Raw genomic sequence first — 26,742 nt, forward strand, 5'->3', positions numbered from 1 at the left:
CCAGGAGAGTCACATGCACTCCAGGGAAGGTGTGGGATTGTTCATGGAAGGGTTGCAGTCAAGTTTGATCACCTAGGCTGAGCCCTGAGAGTCATATTTCTCTGTCCCTTCATCCACACCAGGAACTTCAGCCTAGATTAGAGGTGGAGGGGAGATGTGTACAGGGCTGGACATCTACTCAGCGTATTTCCCACCCTCAGGCCCCAGCCTCAAGAAGCAGTTTACCTTGCAGTACTGCTACCTGTTGAATATGTTTTGCTAATACCTCCTAACTGTGTTTAACTTGTGTGATCTGATGAACCAAAAAGTACCTGCATAGATATGTAACAGGTTTAATGTTAAAATAAATAAAGAAATTAGCCTCACATTTAATGTTATTCATTTCCATTAATGTGCTGTTCAGCAACTAGGCATGGATGCTAAGCCGTTAGTGTGTACAGCCAAAATTAACATGACTTTGCTACATCCAAATAAATATTTAGACTTTGTCTTGTCTTGGGTATACTCCAGTACCTGTAACCAGCACCAGTGTTGGCAGCTTCCTGAAAAAACCACCACCACCAACAAAGCCACAGGTCAATTTTTATAGGGCCCTTCCGATGGGTTGGGTCAGACCTGCAGTTGTCCCTGAAGGTATGGGTTTAGGGCCCAAGAAAAACCACAGCAGGTCTTTCCCTTCCTCTTACCCTGACGTTTGAATGTTAAGAAAAGGACCGTGTGATGTAATGGGGAGTTATGAAGACCTGAAAGCTTTGGCTGTGCTACCAACAGGTGTGGGCAGGTCACAAGCCTTTGTAAGCTCCAGGGCCTATACTACGAGGGAGGAGAACAGAACTAGATTATCTTTAAAGGTTTTTTCCAGGCTTTTACATTTTGTAATTCTGTGATTTCTGTAAATGGGATAAAACTAATGCCAAGGGCACTTGGAGGGGAGAAAAGGACAGGCATATTTTAAGCAAGGGTGTGTGTTGGGAAGCGAGAGGAGAGGCAAAGGAGAAAGCAGTGTGGCCTGGCTGTGTGTCCCGCAGACCCAGCTGTAGGCTGCACATCCCTTCTCTCACCACTGGGTGGTGCCAGCTCCTCTCCTTGTAGCTGCAGCTTGACCCAACTGTTTCCAGGGCTTGTATTAATTTAGGGGGTGGAAACCAGCATTAAAAAAGGCGAAGGAGAAAGAGAAACAGAACCTAACCCAAAACATCAGAATGTATCACACATAGTGAGGATGTTATTTTGAAAAACCTAGTTTCCCTATTATATATTAGCATGTGCGTCTCAGAACATACTGTATAATCTTTTTCTTTGGCTCACGATAAAAAAAATGTTTAACAAACATCTTGCTGGTTTTCCCATCCAAAATAGGATGGTAGGGATGCCTGGGTAGTGCAGTCGGTTAAGCAACTACCTTCGGCTCAGGTGATGATCCCAGGGTCCTGGGATTGAGCCCCACATCAAGCTCCTTGCTCAGCAGGGAGCCTGCTTCTCCCTCTGCCTGATGCTCCCCCTGCTTGTGCTCTCTCTCTCTCTCTGATAAATAAATTAAAATCTTAAAAAAAAAACCCAAAACAAAATAGGATGGTAGCCCTAGAGAGGTCTGGGTCTCTATCCATCTCTGCCCCCGCCCCCTAACTTCCCTTCTGTCTCCTCCTCTCCAGCCTCCCTGACTACTTCTGCCCTCTCCCTCTTCTTCCCCTTGTTATCCACCTACATCACTGTTCTCTCGCACTTCTCCTCTAGCTAGGTATTTGATCCTTCTCTCTCCCCTCACTCTCTCCCCTCCCTTCTGCTGTGCCTCCCCCCACCACCATTTCTGACCCGAACTACCTCCACCCTCCATCTCCCCCTTCCTCCGCATCAGTCTCACAGGTGACAAGACACCGTTGAACTGGGGGGTGTGATGACCGGACCTCACCCCACCCCTGACCCAGGGTTGAGACTGACTCACAAACTCCTCCCTGTGACCTCTCCCAGCCTCCTTGCTAGGCCTGGCCACTCTCGTCCCCAGAAAGGCCTTTGTTCAAACTTCCCTCCATCATTAAGGGAGCCATCACTGGCTATAGAAATCCTACCAGTTATTTAAATCCCATCTCAAATGCCCTCCCTTCTGTGAAGCCTTTTCTATTTTTCCAACTGAGGCCATTTTCTTTGCTGCTTTTAACTGCATTTGTGCTTTCCACCCCCCGAACACAAGTACCTATAATGATAATCCCCAGGACTCAGGGGGCAGAGAGCCTGGGTTTGATTCATCACTGGATACCAGCCCCACCTCCACACTAGCCCAGGGCTGGCCCAAGAAGGAACTCTGGGAAGACGCTGGCAATGTGGGCCTGGTCCAGTGGTTCCCAGGCATTTCGCATCACTTCCCCCAGCTCTTACCTGCCCTGCTGCACACACCCTCTGCTGCTGGCTGACCCTGGCTTCCTCGTATCCTGGTAGGCTGACCCTGGCCTGGTCGGTGCGCCCGGCTTAGCCCCACATAGCTCTGGCCCTTCTCCCTCAGCTTCGAGCCCAGGAACACCAGGCTGGGAGTGCAGTGTGGGGTGGCCAAGGCCAAATCTAAGCTTCTGGCCAAGCCTGCAGGGAAGAAGTGTGTAGGAGGGATAGCTGGTTCTGGAGTTTGGTCCTTGACTTGCCTTTCCAGCCCCTGCTGAAAAATGACCTATTTCAGGCCGTTATTGTAAGGGCGTGGGACCTGGATGACATACCTGTGGAAGAAATGGGTTGAAGTGGCCTCAAACTTGGGGATCCACAGAGAAACTGGTTAGATATGAATTAAACCAACCAGCATCGGCAGTCCCGGTCGGTGGTCTATGGAGTGGGGGAAGGGGAGAGAGCACAAACCCTAAGAATCTATGCCTCATCTTTAATGGGGGAGAGGGTGTCCCACCCCTGGGTAAGTCACTGGCTCCTCTCTGGGCCTCAACGTCCTTATCTGTAAATGGAGATGGCTGTACTTGGTGGTGAGGAAGACCCTCTGAGCCCTGACAGCAGAGATTTTATAAAAATGTTATTGCTCGGACTCACATACAAGTAATATAAAAATAACTGAAAAGCAAAAAATAAAGTTCAGATTTAACAAAAGGTGATAAGCATTTTAAACACCTGTTCTTACCGAAGCTGAAAATCTAATCATCAAGGCAAACTGAAAGTGAATAAATTTTTTTTTTCAATCACAAGTTGTAGATTAGTCCAAGTGGGGAGACTATTTAAAAAAAAACCCATTACTGTTTGGGGGATCTATTTATGGAATATGCATCTTATCAGAGTGCTCCCGGAATGCTTAGCAAAATACAACAGAAATGGATTTAGATCTTGTGTATCTAAGTTTCATTATCTTTATAATTCTATAAAGAGGAGACGTAGTATGAAAATGGGAAGAGCGGAGGGTAAAAACTGAGTATCATTCCACTCAAACCTCTAACTTCAGTTAAAACCACCACTTGTAGGTAGTAAGTTCTACATGTTGAATTGCTCTTCTTTATAGAAATTTTGGTGCTTGAGAATTTCTCTGTTCAATATCTGTATAGACAGGGGTCCTTGAGAAAGATCTCTCTCTCTCTCTCTCTCACACACACACACAACTAATCCTGGTTGTCAATTTTCAAAGTGACACCATTTAAAAGATCAATGCTAACTAGCTGAGAAATGTAATATATTCACCATAACCCCCTCGGTCTAGGTAATAATTTCCTAGTGACTCAGCTAATTGTGTCATCCAGGTAGTGTCAATCTCAATCTCTCAGCCTTATAATCTTCTTCCCTCCCTCCCTTCCTCCTTCTCTCACTCTCTGGAGTGTAAGCAGATAAACCGAGCTGTGCACTAGAAATGAGAGAAGTGTGTTTGCTGTTAGGTAGCACTTAACAGTAACTTTGTAAAGATGCAAAGAATTGGGGTTAAAAAGAACCTTTGGATATTTTCAGGTTAAAAAGTGACTATTTCATAAGTATTCCTGAAAAGCAAACAGATGTTTAGACTCTTTTTATGGTCCTCCCATTAAGAAGCTCCCAGGAAGTTTGTATCCAAAACATATAAAGAATTTATACAACTCAACACCCCCCCCCCAACAATCCAATAAAAAAAATAGGTAGAGGACCTGAATAGATATTTTCTGAAGAATACATAGAGATGGCCAACAGACAACATGATAAGGTGTTCAATATCACTGATCATCAGGGAAATACAAATCAAAACCACAATGAGATATCACCTTACACCTGTCAGAATGGCTAAGATAAAAAATGAGGAGGGGCACCTGGGTGGCTCAGTCGGTTAAGCGTTTGCCTTCAACTCAGGTCATGGTCCCAGGGTCCTGGGATCAAGCCCCACATCGAGCTCCCTGCTCAGTGGGGAGCCTGCTTCTCCCTTTCCCTCTGCCCTCATGCTCACGCTCTCTCTCTCACTCTCTATCTCAAATAAATAATTTTTTTTTTTTAAAGAAGAGGAGAAATAACAATTGGTGAGGATTTGGAGAAAAAGGAACCCTTGTGCACTATTGGTGGGAATATAAATTGGTGCAGCCAATATGGAAAATCATATGGAGGTTCCTCAAAAAATTAAAAATAGAAATACCATATGACCTAATAATTCCACCACTGAGTCTTTACCCAAAGAAAATGAAAACACTAGTTGGAAAATATATATGCACCCCTATGCTTATTGTAGCATTATTTACAATAACCAAGATCAGGAAGTGACCTAAGAGTCTATCAGTAGATGAATGGACAAGGAAGATGTGGTGTATTCACACACACAAACACACACAGAAATATTACACAGCTGTAAAAAAAAAAAAGGATGAGACTGTTTTGTGGCAACATGGGTAGACCTAGAGGATATTATGCTAACTGAAATAAGTTAGATGGAGAAAGACAAATACCATATGATTTTACTCACATGTGGAATCTGAAAAAAAAATGAATAAACAACAAAAACCAGAATCAGAACTGTAAATGCAGAGAACAAACTGATGATTGCCAGATGGAGGGGTATGGGGACATGGGCAAAATGGGTGAAGAGAAGGGGGAGCTACAGGCTTCCCATTGTGGAATGCGTAAATCATAGGCATGAAAGGCACAGCATAAGAAATAGGGTCAATGACATTGTAATTGTGTTGCGTGGTGACAGATGGTAGCTAGGCTTGTGGTCAGCATAGCATAATATATAAACCCGTCAAATCAGAAACATGAAACTAATGTAACATGATGTGCCAACTACACACACAAAAAAACACTAAAATTCATATAAAAGCCCCAAGGAAACTCCTTCATTCAGATATTATTTTGCAATTAAGGTTATAATTATAATTGTTAAGGTTCTGGTAGTGATGGGGAAAAAATCATAATGGTTTTCCCTATCTTGAGACTTTCACAAACAGAAGACTCAATTATGACTTCAATGGCACTAGCCCCTAAGTCTGCAAACTGTAATTCTGTTTTTAGTCTGTGTGTCCATTCGTCCATCCATCCATCAAATATCCACCCAACAAATATTGACTTGAAGTGCACTGGGTGCCAGAGTTATGCAGTAAAAGACATGAGTCTTTCATGGAGTTCCCATATGCTGTATTTTCAGAGTTGCCTTCCTTGCCTTTTCCTCTCCTACTTATTAGAGATTTTAGAGGTGTTATGCTTTTTTCAATTAATCGAAATTTGTAACGGCATAAGGAGAAAGCACATACTATGAGAAAAGTCTTAGCTTCTAGATCCTGTAGATTATTAATACACAGCTTCATTTTCTTGGATGTTCCCTAAGGTTGTGAATAATTTAAAACATTAATTTTTTTTGGTGGAGAGCTTTCTATATGCATTGCAGAACTCCTTTCTTTTTAATGTAGAATATACTAATTATTCAGGTTATTACTAATATCAGTTATTATGCTATATCATAAAACAGAGGCTGTGTTGGGCCTCTATATTGGGATAAAGGATCATTGGCATCGATACTGAGTAGCCCTTGACCACTGGGATTTCAGGTGTTCTTCTGCCTTTTTTTTTTTTTTTTTGCAGTTTATCTGTCTCCTTTTACTTTATGCTGGTAATATCAAACTACTTGCTCAAGTTCGTGACATTGATTTACTGCATCTAAGTTGCTATGGTCTTAGAAATGATCTTATCATCTAACAAGATTGTTAAACAATTTAACTAGAGGTAAGGTAGCTGTTAGGAAGGATAGAAAGGTCCTTCTGTGAAAAGATAAGAACTTTATCTTTGTGATATCTCTTTTGGCTGTTCAGAGGCTGGTTTTTATTTTCTTCTTGTTTCTCTATAATGTTATAAATAGGTAACATTTGCTGGGTAGCTGTGTTCTTGATAATTAAATTATTCCTCTACAGAATGTAGCCTTCCATATGGTTTAACTTGACTTTTTTTTTTTTTTTTGTAAGGGCTTCTTAGAACTATACTTTGCAACTGGTAGCTATTTCAGCTGTTTAAAAACTACCAAACTGCTTACTGTGGCTTATTAGAGTGATATCATGAAATGAGTGTAAGAGGTAGATATTTTGTTACAATTGGTCCATTTTGACATAAATATTCTTTTCCCTTATACATTGATTTGGCAAAAGTAGGGCTCCCAGGAAGTACATGCTGTGATCTCTAGACTTCTACACTTACTCATTTTGGTAAGAACACAGGGAAAGTGAGACTTGTTGACTAAATCCCAGAGATCATAAATCAAAAAAGTAAAGCACCCTGCCTTACTGCTTACCAATCCAATGTCTTCTCAGATACCCTGGGGGAGATGGGATGATGCTGAGTGGGACTCAGAGGACAGAACTGGGGAATCAGTGGTCAAGAATGGCTTTACTGGGATCTTATTAAAGAGCCATGAGGAGAGACTATTTCTCAGTCTGGAGATTTCCAGACAAACCAAATGGAGAGTGCTAAAATCTGTGATTAAAAAAAAAAAAAAAGGACTGGAAACTTTTATTAGGTACTCCAGAAAATCAGGTTTTTTTCTCCCCTAGAAATTACTGGTTTCATCATCTGACAAGGTTAAGATGTCAGGGAAGCTGTCACATTTTGTTCTTTTAAAACTGATGCCATTTGATGACACAAGAGGGTATTAATCATCAGGAGTCGGTAAGAGAAGAGTGGGTCTCCACGTCTTATTTAGACCTTTTAGAGCCCAGGATCATTTTTTTTTTTTTTAAGATTTTATTTATTTATTTGAGACAGAGAGAATGAGAGACAGAGAGCATGAGAGGGAGGAGGGTCAGAGGCAGAAGCAGACTCCCCGCCGAGCAGGGAGCCCGATGCGGGACTCGATCCTGGGACTCCAGGATCATGACCTGAGCCGAAGGCAGTTGCTTAACCAACTGAGCCACCCAGGTGCCCCGAGAGCCCAGGATCATTTTATACCAAACTCCGGCTTGCTCTCAGTCATTCCTAGCCAAGGGCCATACTGCGGTCTTATTTTCTACAGCTGGGCTGTCCACTCTCATAGCCACTTGCCATCTAAATTTATTAAATTGAATAAAATTAAAAATTCGGTTCTTAGCAGCACAGGTCCCATTTCAAGTGTTGAATGGCCACGCATGTCCTGTGGCTCCTGGACTGAGCAGCACAGACATGGAACATTTCCATCAGTGCAGAGAGCTTATCAGAGAGCGCTGTTCTAAGAGTTCTGCCTCCCCCATACACAGGGTCTCACCAGGAACCCTTGGGGCTGGCAGTTTTATTTATTTTTTTTAATTTTTTTTTTTAAGGATTTTATTTATTTATTTGAGAGAGAGAATGAGAGAGAGCACATGAGAGGGGGGAGGGTCAGAGGGAGAAGCAGACTCCCCGCCGAGCAGGGAGCCCGATGCGGGACTCGATCCCGGGACTCCGGGATCATGACCTGAGCCGAAGGCAGTCGCTTAACCAACTGAGCCACCCAGGCGCCCGGGGCTGGCAGTTTTATCTCAGTAAATGCCTCGATGGGTCCGACTGTAGGACTTCCCCTGAACTGTATCCTACAACACTGAATCTCTACCTCTTGGCCCCTTTCTGCGACAGGGTCCCGAGAGAACTCTAGGACTTTATATCAATACTACTCCTGGGTCTTCAGATTCCCTCTCTTTGTATTTTGAAAACTGAGTTATTTCCATTAATTGGCTGTGTAACTAACCAACCAGTGTTCTTGCTGACTCTGTTAACAATGGAACATGTTTAGTATGCTGTCGAAAATATCCTTAAATTGGGAGCTGGACAAAATGAATTGTGAAGCTTTAGGGCTCTATGGTTCTACTCATCTCAACAAAACATAGAGGGCCGATTGATGTTCTCTTTTTCTATAAGCTGTCAAGAAATGTGTTCCATTAGGTATTTTGATTACCTAGCTACATATTTACATATGTTTTTGTTTTGGTTGTGGGTGGGGATGATGAAGTAGCTGGGGAATAGGGGAAGTATTTAGGTTGAAAACAAAAACAAAAACAATAGAATTTGAAACCCAAGGCCCATAGGGCAGAATGATTAACCTTAGATGAATTCTAGTGTCAGAATTTCCTACAGTTTTACTGAAGAGACTCTTAGTTCCTCAGAGCTTGGTTATCATTCTGATTGGATATGAAGGTGTTGCCAGTTAGGTCCCTAAGGAGAACTGAGGACAGACACTGCTGAATACTCAACCTCACTCTCTACGAGTGACTTTGGACAATTGTGGAGAAAGAGGGATGAGTGAGAAAAAAGTCTGAGCAACTGACTTAGAAAATTTACCAGGTAGATTTACCAATCAGCTTTGATCCACTCGTTGGGAAGCCCTGATGATGGGTATTCATGGCCCTAAGTATGTTCTGGAGAAATCCTCCACCAACCTACTTGTTATGAAAATCGTAGATCTCCTGGATGTTGCCAAAGATGATGTGCTCTTTATTAAGGATCCCAGGGGGGATCTCCTCCACGCCGCTGGTCATTTCCCACAGGTATGTCTGTAAGACAGCAACAGCTTCATCATGGGCAAGAACTACAAAATGCAGACAACATAAACAGGTCTTCATGCTGGAAGGGTAAGCCTCAGACTGGGCTTGCATGTGGAGTATAAAAAAATGAGATGGTAAATACACAGAACGGGAAGAAAGAAAACCCAAATGTTCCATTATCTTCAACTGTTGCCAGAGAAACTCACGTCCTGAACTTCAGCAAAGCACAAACTCCACATTCCTCTTATTTATTAAATGTGTGTTTGAGTGTGTCGGGTGGGGGAGGGGGGTAGATTTGCACACTCAACTTAAGTTCATTGACTATGTCATGGTTTTTATTTTGAATTCAAGCCTTCTGTACGTTTTTGCTGGGTCCAGCTCCAGTCTGAGAAAAGTTTCTTTTCAAAAGCATTTTAAACTCCCATGCAATTACTACTGACTCTGGAAGAAAGATTTCCTCTGTTGGCTTTTATCTGTGAAGCTCTGGGAGAAGACAAAGAGCACTGAGCTTTTCTCAAGGACTGATGCTGGCAAGGCTGTCATTTTTCTAATACAGCTGTGCACTGATTACTGCAAGACTTACCTCTAAGCACTCATGTAAGTCCCTTACATAAGCCTTCTCCGTCTGCAGCAATTCAGCCATAATGAATCTAGGAAGAAAACAAACAGACTTTTAGTTGGTTCGAGATATAATACCTTATAGCCTGACTCTCAGCTTCCTGCTTTTCTCTTGCCGCTCCCAGAATGATGATTTCTGTTCAACAGAACTGCTGACTTTTGCCAAAATGCTTTGCAGAACCATCAGTTAAGCCAGGTTTAAAAGCCTGGCACAGATACTCAAGACACCACCGTGGAGACTGGTGGGTAGCAAACTTAGTCTGTAAAGAGCTAGACAGTAAATACTCATGGGCCATTAAGTCTCTGTCACAACCACTCCACTTTGCTGTTGTAATGTGAAAGGAGCCATGGACAATATGTAAAAAAAAAAAAAAAAAAAAAGTGTGGCTGTGTTCCACTAAAACTTTATTTATGGACACAAAAGAGTTTCATCTCATTTTTACATCGCAAAATATTTTTCTTCTGCTATTTTTTCAACCATTGAAAAAAAATTGAAAAATATAAAAAATACTTTTTCCCTTACAGACTCTATGAAACAGGTGGGGGGGTCAGATTTGGCCTGTGGGCTATAGTTTGCTGACTCCTGGCCTAGACCACCTGTGCGCTTCGGCACTATTTCCACCCAGGCTCGCTTACAATCCAAACTGGTGCCCGGGAAGCAGAGCGTGCGATCACAAGCAGAGCACAAGTTAACGATGTTGTGACTACTCTTCAGTCTCTCCTAACGGAAAGGGCTGCAAGGAGAGGGCTCCCTTCCTTTTGGGCCCCTGAACAACACGATGTTCTCGGGCAGTTATTACACTGAGGATGCATGGCTTCACTGTGGCGTACCAACTGCATTTGCTTTCTTTCACAGATTTTTCTTAGAAAGGGTGCTTCTTAGCTGGCATGTGATGCAGTAATATCTAATTGACCCAACATAGAGATTTATATATTTATCTTAGGCTATGTCAGTTTTTCATGGTAGCTCATAATGAAAACCCCTACTTGCAGGTGTCTTCATCTTCACATGAAAATTTTGAGAATGATTAGCCCCAAAGCGTCCTCTGTTGGAAATTTCACAAGAAATATGAAAATGGGCAGCATCTTTTCCCAGGCCTTTGTCTTTGTAGAATTTTCCTTAAAGCAATCCATTGGTCTAGCAATGGCCTTTCCGTTAATATTAAAGTACTGATTCAAAAAAATTCCCCTTTGCAGGAGTTCATTAGCCACTCTTTTACTATTCTTACTCTATTGGAAGAGTGGAAAGGGTGTGAGCCTTGAAGTCAGACAAATAGGAGCTGAATTATTATTTTGTCAGTTATTGGAAGTAGGACTGGCTTCTCCAAACCTCAGACTCCTTACTTATGAAACAGCTGACCACACGGGTTGCTGCAAGGATTAAATAAGATCACATAAGCAAAGTTTCGTACACATTGCAGGTGCTTGGTAGACAAGAAAAGAAGGAAAATCGGAAGGGACATAATCTGACATGCTTTGAAAAGTTGTCTTTGGCTTCCTTGCCTTGGGTTTCTGGTATTCTTCTACCCTGTCCTTTTTTCTCCATCTGCTTCCTTCAGTTTAACCTGCCTTCTTCATAATTCAGCTCTATTACCCTCTACCCCATTTTGTTTTCTTTTCCACCTGTCCTTTTCCATCCTCTGGCTATTTGGTGTCCCAGAGAGAGTGTAGCAGGAAGATTTGGCTAAGTATGGTCTCTTTATTTCCCTCCCTGTTATAGGCCTAATTGTGTCGCCCCGCAACCCCCCCCCCCCCCCCGCAAATTCATATGTTAAAGTCCCAACTCCTAGTACCTGAGAATGTAACCTTATTTAGTCAATTGCAAATGTAAACAGTTAAGATTGGGTTATACCGGAAAAGGGTAGGCCCCTATTCCAAAGTGACTGGTGTCATTAAAAGGAGAAATCTGGATATAGGTATATATTCAGGGAGAATGCCATGTGCACCTGTAGCCAGCCATCTAGAAGGTAAGGAGAAAGGCCTGGAACACATCCTTCCCTCCCAGCCCTCAGAAGGAATCAGCCCTGCCAACACTTTGATCTCAGACTTCCAATCTCCAGAGCTGTGAAACACTGTATTTCTGTTGTTTAAACCATCCAATTTGTGATACTTTGTTACAGCAGCCCAAACAAACTAATACACTCCTTAGATAAAACACAAGCTCCAGGCTTTGCAGAACAGCTTCAGTTTCTTCTGCTCCAAGGGATCCTGGGGTCCTCCTTTATTTTGATAAGATCAACTATATTGGGTTTCTTAATTTTAGAACATACTACTTTTTCCAGTACTACCCAAAAGGAATCTGTCAAAATATTCTTCATAAAGCCCTTGCAAAGATCTCTGGATATGTGTAACTTTCTAACACCAACACAAAGAAAGCAAAGCGATCACGAAATGGTTTGTTAGGTGGACATGGTTCATTGTTTCCACTATCCAATGCTCTATAATTCTTGATTAGTGTGAAATGTGGGTGGAAGCATCATGTCTGTCCATTCCAACCTCTGTGGGTGCTCATGAGGACACATGAAGCTGTCCAAAGGGGCATGTAGGAGTGAAAACCAAGCATAGTCATGAGGAGCTTGCTAATTGGGTAGAAGCTCCCCAAAACATACTCTTTCTTCCGGGCTGACTTCCGCTTCTCTTCATTGACTTCGTGGTTGGCGTCCCGTAGCTTGACCTCACGATCTGAAAGGCTTGCTGGGATGATGTCCAGCTCCAGGTCCTTATTGTCCTACACACAGAGAGATTGCAGAGGTCACCTTGGAGATGCCTTGGGAGAGGAACTTATCAGAGTCAGGGGAGGCGGGAGAAGGCAAAAAGAGAGGAAGATACAATGGAGCAGGTTGTAAAGACAGGGAATCCCACAAACAGAGCCACATGTCCTCCTCTTCATGGAATTTTTTTTTTTTTTTTCAGATAAGAAAGATATAAAATGTTCAGGTCAAATGGTCAAGGCTAAAATCCATGGCAAGGAAAAACAATAAACACATTTAATAATTAGTGTCATATTTCCCCAAGGACTTTGGTCCTGATTAAATCTAAATGTACACACACATACACAAATTAGTCTAAAATTGGTTATTAACCATTAAAATAGATGTGAAACAGAAGCACATATAGACATAAGAAAACTTTCATTTGTCAAGGGAAAATAATAAAAGCCAATATTTTTATCTAAACAAGAACTTCCCTTGGAAAGAGAAAGCTAAATGATAGAACAGTTATTAAATTTGCCCATCTCTGCTTATTTTAACCACTGTTTTGTATTTATATAGGATGGAAACCTTTAGGAAAAAATCTCACGGTTTAAAGCCTTGGGGAGGTGTTATTATTTCCCCCAATTTCAGTGGTTTAAGCAGTTCACTCTCGAGTCTGTTCTGCTTCAGAGCATCAGCCTATTTAAAGATTTAAGAATTAGAAATCCTAGGATTAAATTGCCAGCCTATATTTAGCTCTTAATTCAGAGGTTACTGACCTCTATTACAAAGAAGAGATTAAAAGTCAGTCTTCCCTTGATTCTTGGCAAATAGTACCTCTTTTCAGTTGAAATGTCAAATAGCCTTTGCACAATTGCATCCCTTACTCTTGAAAGAATACTGTAATACATACTGGGGACCCTAACATTTGCTAATTAACATAATTGGGTGGAAGATGGTACTGATGAAGCCAAGGGAAAGGGTTTAGTCCTCAAAGTCAACAGTTAACTCTACACATAGAAAAACTGTTCTGTAGCCATGGGCCCCATCCCCGGCCAGTCAGTTTTGCTATCTAGCATTAATCGTGCGGGGCTGGAGGCCAATGGCTCATCAAGATCCATCCCCCCCACTAGAAAAATCACACAAGGCAAGCGTTCTAGGGGTCAAGAGCTCAGAAAGCCTGCTCTGGAGAGCCCACTTTCTTCCATGGTAATGAGAACCGCAGTGCCAAGAGAGACGAGAAGGACGGGTGTCCCAGGTGGGCAGCGCCCATGCCTACCTCTGTGTTGACGCCTAGCGCTTTTTCCAGGGAGTACCGGTACTTTCCCATCCTCAAGGAGAAGTCTCTGTAATGCTTGTCCACCGTGGTCACCCATTTTCTGATCTCCGTGGCATGAATGTGGCCTTTTTCCACAAAGCTATCGGCCAGTTGAATCAGAAGCTTCACCTTCTCCTTTGTTTGCTGTCCCAAAAGATGGTCTCATGTTACTAGATTACATTTACTCTCATGGCCTTTCACTCCCATCCCCTTTTCTTCACAGCAGCCACAGATACCTCACTGCCTGCCTGGGTTTATAGCCCAGCTCTGTCACTAGCTGGGAGGTCTTGAACAAACTACTTAAATCCTCTGTGCCTCAGTTCCTTTATCTGCAAAACAGGGATCATAATAATCCTCCATCATAGGGTTGTTGTGAGCATTTCATGAGTTGACAATGTAGAATGCTCAGAACAGTGCCCGGGACGTGGTGCTCACATTAAGAGCTCAGGAAGCAATATATGTTAGCCAACATGATTACTGTTAAGCATCTCGTGCATTAATACGGCCCCTTAGCAGGTCACAGAATATGTTAATGTCACATCTGAGACTCATTTGAGTCTTAAAGCATCTCTACAATGTGGGTGGAAGGAGGTGGTATGGATCTCTTTGAACCATAGATGAAAAAAGCTGAGGCTTAGAGAGGCTTAGGGCTTGTCCAAGTTCATACCACCTGTAAGTGAATGATAGAGCCTGTTGGCTTCTGGACCACAGTGCCTTGTTCTCTCCCTTCACTGCACTGGCCTGAAGGTAGGCTTTGTCAACAGCTAAGGTGGCACATGCCAGGATCTAAAGAAACTCAATTAGCAGATTAAGAGTAAAGTCTGTCCCTTTCACCACTAGGATCTTGTCTTTAGTTTCCATTAGAGAGAGAGAGATAAGAAGAGAGAGAGAAGAGTTAATGAAGCTAGTATCTATTATGTGGCTGAGTAAGGTGTAGTTTTGATGTGTATTGGATTAATTTCATTTCCAGCAAGAGTTTGTTCAACACTTACTCTGTCTACACCATTGTGCAGAGGGCTGTGGGGACAGGCTTGGGGGGTAAATAAAAGAAGAGAAAAAGATACTCATTTTCCCCAAACAGTCTATTATCTCTAGAGGGGACAAGATTGTCATGCAGAGTGGTTAAAGAACTCAGGGCATTATGAAATTGAATGTCAACATGAGAAGTATGTGGAGTTAACACTGCAGGAATTTTAAAACAGGAAAAAAAGGGGGCGCCTGGGTGGCTCAGTTGGTTAAGCAACTGCCTTCGGCTCAGGTCATGATCCTGGAGTCCCGGGATCGAGTCCCGCGTCGGGCTCCCTGCTCGGCAGGGAGTCTGCTTCTCCCTCTGATCCTCCCCCTCTCATGCTCTCTGTCTCCCATTCTCTCTCTCAGATAAATAAATAAAAAATCTTTAAAAAAAAAAAAATAAAACAGGAAAAAAAGGAAGGTGGGTTGTCATGGGCACGAAAGGTCCTGTGGGGAGGAGGGACTTACGTTGGGTAAGATATGGAAACAAAGGAGATGTTCAAAGAAGTAAACACTTGCTCATCTTTTATCCTAAGATTCCATTTTGAAACTCCAAGATCAGGGAAGCTTGATTAATTTTAAGAAAAAGGAAAGAATATTTAAATGATATTCTGAGAAATAAAATTATTAGCTTTTGGATTGGAGGAGAGGAGATTCAAGGTTTTTTTGTTTTGTTTTGTTTTTGTTTTTTAAGATTTTACTTATTTATTTGAAAGAAAGAGAAAGAGTGCGAGCATGAGCAGGGGGGGAGGGGCAGAGGGAGAAGCAGACTCCCCACTGAGCAAGGAGCCTGATGCGGGACTCCATCCCAGGACCCTGGGATCATGACCTGAGCTGAAGGCAGACAGACGCTTAACCGACTGAGCCACCCAGGTGTCCCGGAGATTCAGGTTTTGGATCATGCTAGAATCTAGAGAGCTGAGGGAAACTGAGGCAGAAAAATCTCTGGAGCAACAGTAGAACAGACAGAAGAGCCTTTCTTTACTCTACCCTCCTCCCTCTCTTTCTAGGCTCATCTACAGACCTCCCACAAGAGAATGGCCCCTCCCCCCAACCTTCAAGAAATGCCAGGGAGGGATAGCTTCTGACCGGAAATGCAAGCAAGGCCTGGGAGATGTGGGCTCCAGCTCTCCAGCAGCTCCCACCTTCGAGCCTCTCCTATCTCAGGACAGCGGGCTGGTCCCCAGGCTGGGAGACAAGGGCCCAGAAGAGCTTTGTCGTGAAGGGAAGAAGGTGGGTCTGAGGATAGCAGAAGTAGCTCCTCAACCATGATAAGGCAAAGAAAAACAGCACTGGAAATTGGTTAAGAAAAGACCCCTGGTAGCCTAAGGACTTGTAGAGCTTACTGCATTTAGGTGGGTTTTTTTTTTTCCCTCTGAAAAAAACTGTTATAAGGTTTGCTATTTATTTAAAGCAGAGATTAATTTTTTTGCAGCCATAATCAAGAAATCTTTACATAAAACTCTTGAAAATAGGTATTTTCTGCTCTCAGTGAGGAGACTTGGGCATGAAATCAGGGTTTTACATCCAGCTGGTGGCAGCCCAGCCCTCCCGGCAGCTCCATCACCAGAAATCATATTCTGAAACATGGAAACTGTAATTCAGATGCAACAAGGAGAATGCCTTGTGATCAAGTGTATTCCAGCTATGTGTGGAACCTGGGGGAGCAAACAGACAGTAAATTGGGTGGTGTAGGCAAGCCCTCCCTATGTGGCCTCACCTACCTTTGGCATACCTTAGCTGCCATGCTCTCCATGGCCCCTAAACACCAGCCATGCCAAACCTCATGTGCTCTTCCCGCTGTGAGGGGTGGTTCCTACTCATCCTCGCTTTCTATCCAATGGCCCTCTTTCATCTCCTCTCCTCCGCACAAGCTGAGTGGGGAATGCCCTTTCCAGTGTCCCCACACTGCCACACCGTGAGTTACTTATATGTCTCCGTCAGACCATGCACTTCTAGAAGTGTTACATCTTATTCATTTGTATCTCCAAAGTCTAGAAAATAGTAGGCATACTATAAATGCTGAGTAAGTGAATTAGTGAGTAAATACTGTGTTTGGAGGTAAGTAAAGCTGGACCAGCAAGAATTGAGGGTTTATATTGGGAAGAATGAGATGAAAAAATCCAACCCATACACTGGACCCCAACCATGCCCACAGCACCTACTGAGAGTAGTCTGAAGTGATTTCTTACAAACGAGTGACCATGGGGGCACCACATGAGCTGCCACATGCTTGGCCACAGCTGATGTGATCAGAGGTAAAAACCTGTCTCACTTGGGCAGTCCGTCAAGATGCAGCCACTGACTTCTGTGGCTTCCTGGCCTAAAATCTCCATCTAAACAGGGACAAGGGCAATGTGCTGGGTCAGTTAGGGTTGTTTTTCTGGGGATTTGAACTGCATAGGGAAGTCGGTAGGTGGCTGCAGGGTAGAAGTGAAAACACAGGCAGCAGAAACGAGATGAGAAGGGCAAGCTGAATCGTAACAGTGATCACATATTCCTGATCCCCTGTCATGACATGATCAGGCAGGGGGGTTGCTGGAACTGCCCTTGGTGTAGCTTTCACGTCCAGAGGTGAGACTATATAACATTTCTTGTTCTGCCCATGAGGCCAAAGTCACTCGGATTTTCTTGGACTCCTGGGAGGTCCAGCCATGGCTTCTCTGTTTCCACATATAGCCACACAATATCTTTTCCCTTTCATAACTCAAACCAATTTGAAACTCAAATCTTGCCACCAAAACAGAGTAACTTATCTAGACTGATAAAATGGGGGTCAGATTGCAGAGGCCTCTGAATGGTAGGGTCAGAAGTATGGGACTGATCTAGTGGACAAAAGGTAGTCTTTAGGGAATATAATTCATTTGGACCTGGAAATCTAGAACAGACATCTCCACTTATCTTGGGCTTCATGGGTCCCCTATAATGTATGTTTTGCTCTTTCTGTTTTGAATTCTATGTAATCTGATAGAAAACTCAGAGGTGAAAAAGAAGGGGTCAGTAGTTCTATTTTTCATCTTTTTCCCCCCCTTTCTCTTCCTTCCTTCCTTTGATCAGTTAATATCATACCATCTTTCCCTAATCAGTGAACCCTACTCTGAATACAGTTTATAAAAAGTCCTTTCGGTGTCTTTTGCACATCTCACAAGTCTTTAAGATTTAGCCTTCTTGATGTTATTCTTGTAATCTCATTATCATCTTCCAATTTGCCTTTCATTGCTGATATTCCTTGTATTTACTGATACATTCTTTGTAGCTAGGAACTTATTGAGCTTCCTGATGTGGATAAACAGTTCTCTTGAGATATATCTTCATATTCATTCCAGAGGGGAGAGTTTGTCATTATATATGAGAAACTAAATATTTCAAAAATGTCTATCACATGTGAGCTATATTCCTCTTGAGTCTCAGAAACAGAATGCCCACCTTTTACCTGAACTGTTCCTATTCTCCTTTTCTCAGTCTAACGCACCTGTCTGACAAGCCCAGTGTCCCCTTTCCTCATGGCCTGAAGTCCTGAATTACCTAATTTAGTTCAGCTCAGGCTCCAGTCACTTTTGTTATCATTTAATTCTCTCTTGTTAAGAAGAATAATGTGTGGTGATTAACATAACATAATAAAATAAAATTAAAAAAAAAAGAATTAAGTCCAATTTGTCTCAAAGCTTCTTTCACTTTCAGAGATAAAATGACCAGTTTAGAAAAGTGTTTTTCTCAACATCATTCCTCATTGTGAGATGTAAGTTAAAACCCTGATGAGATACCACTTCACACCCTCCAGGATGGCTATATTAAAAAGACGAATGATAACAAGTGTTGGAGAGGACGTGGAGAAGTTGGAACTCTCACACACCACCAGTGGGGATGGAAAATGGCATAGCCATTTCGGAAAACAGGTCAGCAGCTCCTCAAAAAGTTAAACAAAGAGTCACCATATGGCTCAGCCCTTTCACTCCTAGGTAGATAGCTAAGAGAGCTGAAAAAAATATGTTTACACAAAGGCTTGTGTACAAATATTCATAGCAACATTGTTCATGGTTGCCAAAAACTGAAAACAACCCAAATGTCCATCAACTGATGAATGGATAAACAACATGTGGCCTATCTTTATAATGGAATATTATTCAGCCACACAAAGGAATGTCAGGGTTCATCCATGCTAACACCATGGATGAACCCTGACAACATTATGATAAGGGAAAAAAGCCAGACACAAAAGACCACATATTATCTGATTCCATGATTCTGTTTATATGAAATCTCCAGAATAGGCAAATTCACAAAGACAGAAAATAGACTAGTAGTTCCAGGCCTGAGGAGAGGAAGGAATGGGGAGTGAGGGGTTTGTTTTGGGGGTGATGAATATGCTCTAGAACTAGTTAGTGGCAATGGTTGCACAACCTTGTGAATACACCAAAACCACTGAATTGTAAAAAATCAAAAAACCAAAGAACCTAAAAAAAAAAAAAAAGTTTTGCTATTAGAAAGAAATAGATTTCTTCCAGCTGTCAAGATGATTAAGCTTTCCTATCATCACGTGCCTTGACCCCTTATAAAATTTTTGAAACCCACAATACGAAAACATCTTGTGTATTCTTCTAACTGGATTTTCTACGGCCTACCGCAATAAGAAAAATTTTGTTATCCTCTTATCCCCACCCAAATTCTCTTTATCTTATTTTTATTCTTATACTTGTGGATTGCTATGTAGAAAGTACCTTTTTATATTCAGTGTTCCTTCTACTTGATCTGCTTCTTTGGAGCAGAGTATAGTAATTCAGTACACTCAGTATGCTCTATTGCCCTGTTTAGTTGTGAAGGCCACCATATGTATCCTCTTGTGGTTTAAGGTCAATTTGGCTTCCATTTCAAATTCATTTTACTGGTTGCAAGGATTACAATTAAAGATGGCTGGTTAAAGGAGGCTTGCCTCTGGGAAGTGGGACTGGAGTGGAATAGGAGGCTATTGCCCTTTTATCAGAAGCTCTTCAGCTGGATTTGTTACCCTGTAGATATCCTAATAACAAATGGCCCCAAGGCCTGGAACATGTTAGAAGGGAAAATGAAACCCTACTGTGGAGTTAAGTTAGGAGGCATAGAGAACAGAGAGAGCCAAAGTAATAGAATCATATTAAATACAGATTTGGGGAAGGAAGTTGTTGAAATCTACTCAAACTTCTTTTTTCCCCAGGTTCACAAGTGTTTGCAGCCTCTCTTCAATGCATGATTCAGTCACGTAAGTGAATAAAGTGTGGTTCTTATCCTTTGGGATCTTGCTGGCTCATATCAGAGATAACACTTGACACAGATTACTGGAGAACAGGACAGTTCATGGCAGGTCCCTTAAGGGCCAGACAGACAACAAGGGCTAAAGTGCAGGGATGGGCCAGATCACAGCCTGGCATGTCAGCAGGATCAACAAAGGAGGAGGCAGTCCAGTAGAAAGGTGTGCTCTTTTTAAAAAGTATAAACTAGAAGGAAGAAAATGATATTGTAGGCAGAAAAATCATATAGAGGAGGTACAGAAGCAAGAAAGTATATGATGTATCTCTCAGAGGGTAGGAAAATACATCCATTCAGCTGGAGCATAACATTTACACGAAAGAGTAATGAAGATAAAGCTGAGGAGGTAAGGTCATGCCATTGTGGAGGTTGTTCACCTGAAGGCGCTGGCGAATCACTGAAGTTCTTGGACTGGGTGGTAATATGACCCACCCAGTGTCTTAAAGATGAACAGCAATGATGAGCAGGATGGATGGATGGGAAGGAAGGAAAGGCCACAAGCATGGAACCCTATTACAGTGGTTACAACACGAATGGAAAAGGGAAGAAAGACGGAAGGAAGATTTTTAAATGGACTAAATAATTCTCTACATTTCCACTTAGGTTATGAACAGATTCTGATCCTAAGAAGTTCTACTACAATCCATCCTATGTGGGTAGGAACACCAGTGGATCTGATACTATTCAGCTTGTCAACGATTCATTATTGACTCTATTTGGAGAGGGGCAGATAGACACAAAGTAGGTAATTCAAAAGCTATTTTCATTTAGATTTGAAAAGAGTTCCGTGTATCTGTCACCGTCCTAGTGCTGTCTGTTCTAGCTGGTACTGAAATGAGTCTCTTATCTAAAGTGACAGCCTTCCACATCAGATGGAAAGGCCCCAAAGCTCACAGGGATGCGGGGAAGGTTTCCCACTATCAAAAGTTCATAGTGTAGGAGTCATAAAGTGAATATCCCCTTCTGAAGGATACGTTCAGGAATGAGGCTGAGGGCCTAATTTTGTCACAGCAAACTGGAGGAAACTTGCCTTTAGTGTCGGAGGGCTCTCTGGGGGAGGATGGGCATTAATACATTCCCCCCGCCCATGCCGTGATGCCCCACAAAAGCAGCTCTCATCCGGGGAGAGCATCTGCCGTGGAGAAAGCGATGCCAAGACAGGCTCCTCCATGGCAGGGAGCCCAGTGTGAGGGATGAAGACGCTACAAAGAGCCAACGGAGACAGATCAGATTCTCATTCCAACCCAAGGGTCCTCAGATCAAATCCTGGCTGTGAAAACACATTTCCTCCTACCCTAGCACTTCCCACCTCCGTGTGAGTGGGGGTGTGAGGGTGTGGGTGTGTGTGCCAATGCATATTTTGCTCCCCAGAGACCCCAGCCTGGTCCGTTTGCAGGTCTGAGGCCAGACGGAAGTAGTCAGCTCAGGAAGTAAGACACTCACCTGCTTTGTGAACCCATCCATAGTCATCGGCCTAGAAGGCAGACTTCCCAAACCATTCAAACATCAAGAATATGCAGATAGGTGCAGATGTTCACACATGCAGTGTGCATTTCACATGAATACATCCCTCTGCCTTACTGGGTCTGAAAGAATACAGCCGAGTCTAGACCTGGAAGCACAGTGTAGAGGAACTGACTTCCCTCACACAGATGCTCCAACCAACAGCTGCAATTCTCTGGGTGTTCAGGTTTCAAAGGAGATCACCCTACCCGTGCGTCCCCACCCGCCCTGTGGTCAGCATTCCAGTGTGGAGGGGCTGCTCTCCCTTCCATAACATGAACCTGGCCAGACTGGGGAGTGCTGGGTGGATGCGGGGTGGGCTCCCGAGTGCTTCCTACCTTGGCAGGCACCCTGAATTCCCCATATTCCTTCAGCAGTTCCTGAGTCTCCTCTGTGGTCTCTCCAGTGGAGGTATGTGTTGACAGGTAATATTCACCTGTTTCTTGGATCCAGTCCAGCGCCTGTGGGAGGAGACAGCCCACCAGTCCCCCAAAAGTCAGTTATCCTTAGGAAAACATGCACTGCCACACTGTTTGGGACAGTGTGACAGACCCGGGAAATACTGGCACATTCACTCAGCAGATAGCTGACTGAGCCCTCTCCTGTTAGACTCGGAATAGCCTACCAGTAAAGACAGCATCTCATCCACTAGCCCTCATCTTCTAGTCCAGGCCCAGCATCGTCCACGGGTTAGGGGCCATTTAAGCCCAGCATCTCCTCCCAACTCCTGGTACAACGTGCTTGGTAAAGGCTGACTGACGGGTAAGTGACAGTCCGTTCTCCTTCCTTTCGTCAGCACCGCCTCCCGTGTCTACTCTGCCTGCCTCCATGACCCTCTTCCGGACTGTCCCATGCTGTGGCCAGCTGGGCGTCCGCACAGTGCCCCGAACGGAGGCGAAGCCGGGAGAGCCGTGGAAATACCTGCTTCGCGCTGCGCTCAAACACCACATATTGCTGGCACTGGTCTAACCGCCGCTTCTTCAAGGTCCAGAAGTGCAGGACGCGGTTCTCCCTCTGTAAGAGCTCACTCAGGATGGCTGTGGGGCAGAGGAGAGGGGCACTGGCTCGGGAAGGCCCCAAACAAGTCTGGCTGGCTGCTTGCACTGCACACCCCAGCTGCCAGACACCTGTGACTGTCCCGCCTCCCCAGGGGACCAATCCAGGTACCCGAAGTGAGGACCAGAAAGCATTTCCCAGAGGGGAGCAACATCAGAGGGACTGAGGCGGGAAACTGTTGAAGAGGTTCCATCAGTGAAGGGAGGAAGAGCATGCCCCCAGGGGAACTTAAAGGTGACCCTGATTCTCTTCACCCCAAAACCAATCCCTGATAGTAAGAGACCTTGGGAAGTGTCCGCTCTTAAAATGACAACTAACTCACTTGGCCCCTGGAGCCTATGGACAGCAAGGGGACTTGATAAGAATCCCAGCCCCTCTTGGGTTCTGGGAGAGGGTGGGAGAGGAACAAGAGCGTGAGGACCAGAGTAACTGCATGGGCAACCCGGCTCACGAGCCCCACTCTGTGCCCTGTACAGGAGGCGGTGCACACGGCACCGGAAGAGCACGACCCCTAAGTCACGAGCGAAGGGGAGCTGTGTTGGAATTGCGTCCACCTAGAATCACGTCTCTAGGTCCAAGTTTCTGTGTTGTTGCGATCTGATCATAAGAAAAGGTGAGAGCTTTCCTCGTGTTACCTCCAGTGATGTCAGGTGAGAGGACATGCACAAGGCATGTAGCCCCATGGTGGGCCACGGCAGGTGTCCATCCGTGTCCAGTCTCTCCCTCCTCCTGTCACTGCAGCAGCAGCTGGCCACGTGCCCAGATTCCCTATGTGTTTTAACAGTGTGCTCTAGGCTGGAAGCACTCACATTTAGTCTGTATTATGTCTGCCTCCGGCTTCCTGCTAACTCTGTTAGATACTAGTACATGATAACGATGGTACGAAAAATCAGTATTTATTAAGCACTCACTCTGTGGCAGGCACATATTCTCACGTCAACTCCCCTGTGATGCACGTGCCTTTATTACCTCCATTTACAGATGAAGAAAGTGAGGTTCAGAGAGGGCAGGTACCTTACCCAGGGTCATTCAGATAGGAATGTTTGACTTCAGAGCCTGAGTCCTTAGCAGCCTTGGTCCTCTGGGCTATAGGGGCTGTGAAGCACAGACTACTGTGCTTTATAGAAAGGGGCACCTGCACCCCAATGTTTATAGCATCAATGTCCACAATAGCCAAACTATGGAAAGAGCCCAGATGGATAAAGAAGATGTGGTATATATCTACAATGGAATCTTACTCAGCCATCAAAAACAATGAAATCTTGCCATTTGCAATGATGTGGATGGAACTAGAGAGTATTATGCTAAGTGAAATCAGTCAGTCAGAGAAAGACAAATACCATATGATTTCACTCATATGTGGAATTTAAGAAATAAAACAGATAAATAGGGGAAGAGAAGGAAAAAATAAGATAAAAACAGAGAGAGACAAACCGTAAGAGACTCTTGACTATAAGGGAACAAACTGAGGGTTGCTGGAGGGGAAGGGGGTAGGGGGATGGGGTAACCAGGCGATGGGCATTAAGGAGGGCACCTAATGTGATGAGCACTGGGTGTTATATGCAGCTGATGAATCACTAGATTCTACCCCTGAAACTAGTAATACACTATATGTTAACTAAATTGCATTTCAATAAAAAATTTTTTTAAGAAAGGGTACAACCAATTTGCAGTGCTTGTACTTAGAACTTTTCATGCATCCTCTTGGAAGTTTGATTCTCTCAGGACAAAATCTGTCTCTCTTCCCTTAGGCTGAGAACTTTCACAGGTCTCAATTATCCACCAATCCCTATATCCATGCCTTTATTATGTAACTTTTTAGATCCTCCCCAAAGAGACAAATTGAGTCTCCTCACCCCCGCCCTAGGGCTCAGCCATGTGACTTGCTCCGGTACAGGGGTTGTTAACAGATATTATACAAGCAGGAATTTAGTGTGCTTGTGCCCTTGACCTTGCCCTCATCACTGTAAGAGTTTTCCTGGGTAACCCCTTCTTCAACTGAGGTCCCAGAATTAATACATGTGGAGCAGACAAGACTCCACCCTGTAGTGAGGCCCTAAGGCAGCCAGGCTTGCAGAACCGCATTGCTGAACCCGGCCAAGACAGCTGATCCCCAGCCAATGCACAGTGACTTGAACAATAAATGCTGACAGTCGTATGTCACTGTGTTTTTGGTTGTTATGCCATAATAATTGCGCCTTTAACAAAAACTTAAAATAAGTGGCACTGGCCTTAGGTCCAGGCAGCGGGTAGAAAAGAAATGGGTATAGGAGAGATTGTAGGTCCCTGCTCAGATGGAAGCCTCAATTGGGCAAAGACAAGTGAGAACCAGTGTTTACTTTAATCTTTTTGTCTCCTAATCAGAGCTTTGCTCACTGCAGAATCTTACAGCGTGGTTAAGAGAATCAACCCTGATCAGGCAAAAATCCTGACGAGTTTCAGATTTCATTTCTCCCCTTCTGGAAAGCTTTCTCAAGGACAACAACCTGCCCTCACCCCCATGAAGGTGCAGCATATCCTGCTCTTTCTGGGAGTCTGACGCTTGCGGCACGCTGAGGTATGGGGGGGGCATGTGCTCGCTCAGCAGGCTGCTGGCCTCCCCCACACGGCTGCCTGAATCACTAAGTCAGAACACAAGCGTTGCAGCATGCAGGATGGGCCAGCCAGCCACAGGGTCCCTGGACCTCAAACGGGGAGCACATCTGGGAGAGGAACCCTGCCTCCCTCTTCTCTGTAGAGAATTTTATTCCTAAATTTAATTCTTCCCAGTGGCCTCTGATCTTGCCACCTCCCGAGCTCCCTGAGCAGCACCTCCCACTATCAGCTCTGCAGCCCTGGGCCTGCCCCACCCCTCACTCCAAGTCAGTTTCAGCTCCCTCCCTGGCCTCGGTCTCCAGGCTGGGAGCCCTCTGCTGTGTTGAGATGACATTTGTTAAATTCTTCACCCACTCGGGCGCCTGGGTGGCTCAGTTGGTTAAGCGACTGCCTTCGGCTCAGGTCATGATCCCAGGGTCCTGGGATCGAGTCCCACATCGGGCTCCCGGCTCAGCGGGAAGCCTGCTTCTCCCTCTCCCACTCCCCCTGCTTGTGTTCCTGCTTTCGCTGTCTCTGTCTCTGTCAAATAAATAAATAAAATCTTAAAAAAAAAAAAAAATTCCTCACCCACTCAAAGGCTAATTTCTGCATGGTCCAGCATAAGTGATACCACCGATAATTTAAGCTTAATGTGGTCACATAATTAGCAATTATTAAAGGTTACTGATTTTTTCATGTAATTGTACACTTTATAGAATTCAGAGAGAGATTAAAGACTTCTAGACCAGTACTTAGCTAAATTTTATGTGTGTACAAATCATCCGGTTGGGGTTGGCAGGAGCTCTTGCCAAAATGCAGCTTCTAATTCAGTAGGTCTAAGGCAGGGCCTGAGGTCCTGTTTCTTACACACTCCCAGGTGATGCCAGGGCTGCTAGTCCGGGGGCCACATTTTCATGAGCAAGAGTTCAGACGCCCTTCATTTTAAAGTAAGAGAACTGAAGTTTTAAAAGCTCACACAGTAAGTAAAAATGTAATAGAACTTGGTTTTACGATTCTCAGTCTGTGTCTCGTTTCCAGGCTGTAAGATAGCCTAGTCTGTGCTTCTTAATACGTTAGCACGTCTGGCTACTTACATTTAAACTAATTAATATCCAGTAGAAGGAAAAATTCAGTTCTTCAGTTGCATCAGCCACACGAGTCAAGTGCTCTGCGCCCACTCGACTAGTGGCTTCTATATGCACCGTGTAGATATAAGACCATGTCTGTTCCTTCAGAAAATCCTGTTAAGTGCTGCTCTAAGATCAAGATGAACCAAAAAGTGCTAGGGAAATTTTATCTTCATTTTCCTTTTCCCAATCCCGATGCACGTTTAAACATTGCCCCTGAATCCCCACAGCCCATGCCACCCCACATCAAATGTCTTCTTATTGGAGGAGAAGCAGCAGGAGATGCGGGAGCGCATAGCGACCAGGTGTGCAGCATCCGGTCTGTGCTGCTGACGCGACTCGCGGTCGGACGCCCGCACTGACCTTTCACCTGCTGCTCAGGTCCCCGGGTGTGGCCGGCGGCACTGGGCATGCTAACGTTGTTCCTGTGGATGTACTTGAGGAACACCTCCGCGTTCCGCCGTGCCAGGGTACAGGCCTGAAAGAGACCGAGGCGTGAGGACCCCAGCAGGGCCATGGGCTCTGAGACCCTGTGGAAGGGGTGTTGGTGGAGAAATTTCTGGAGCTCTGGGTGAGCAGAGCCCCGGAGGCCACTTCTGGTTCACAGACACTCCCATTTCAGTGCGGGAGGCTCACCCTTTTGTGGCGTAAAGAATTAC

General features: G+C 44.2%; 1 protein-coding gene across 7 annotated transcripts in view; it reads right to left on the reverse strand.

The window, feature by feature from the left end:
* Positions 1–26,742, reverse strand: part of KALRN (kalirin RhoGEF kinase) — a 648,894-nt gene that overhangs the window by 232,930 nt on the left and 389,222 nt on the right. For all 7 annotated transcript variants that reach the window (XM_034999991.1, XM_034999993.1, XM_034999994.1 and 4 more), the window contains exons 19-25: positions 26,447–26,561; positions 22,248–22,363; positions 21,665–21,787; positions 13,491–13,673; positions 12,128–12,246; positions 9,484–9,550; positions 8,800–8,909 (exon numbers count right to left, since the gene is read on the reverse strand). In XM_034999991.1, coding sequence (XP_034855882.1) covers positions 8,800–8,909; positions 9,484–9,550; positions 12,128–12,246; positions 13,491–13,673; positions 21,665–21,787; positions 22,248–22,363; positions 26,447–26,561 — 833 coding nt within the window. The remainder of the gene's footprint in view (positions 1–8,799; positions 8,910–9,483; positions 9,551–12,127; positions 12,247–13,490; positions 13,674–21,664; positions 21,788–22,247; positions 22,364–26,446; positions 26,562–26,742) is intronic.

The sequence above is a fragment of the Mirounga leonina genome, unplaced genomic scaffold (assembly GCF_011800145.1).
Source record: "Mirounga leonina isolate KUSES-001 unplaced genomic scaffold, KU_Mleo_1.0 Mir_115, whole genome shotgun sequence".
Taxonomy (NCBI): domain Eukaryota; kingdom Metazoa; phylum Chordata; class Mammalia; order Carnivora; family Phocidae; genus Mirounga; species Mirounga leonina.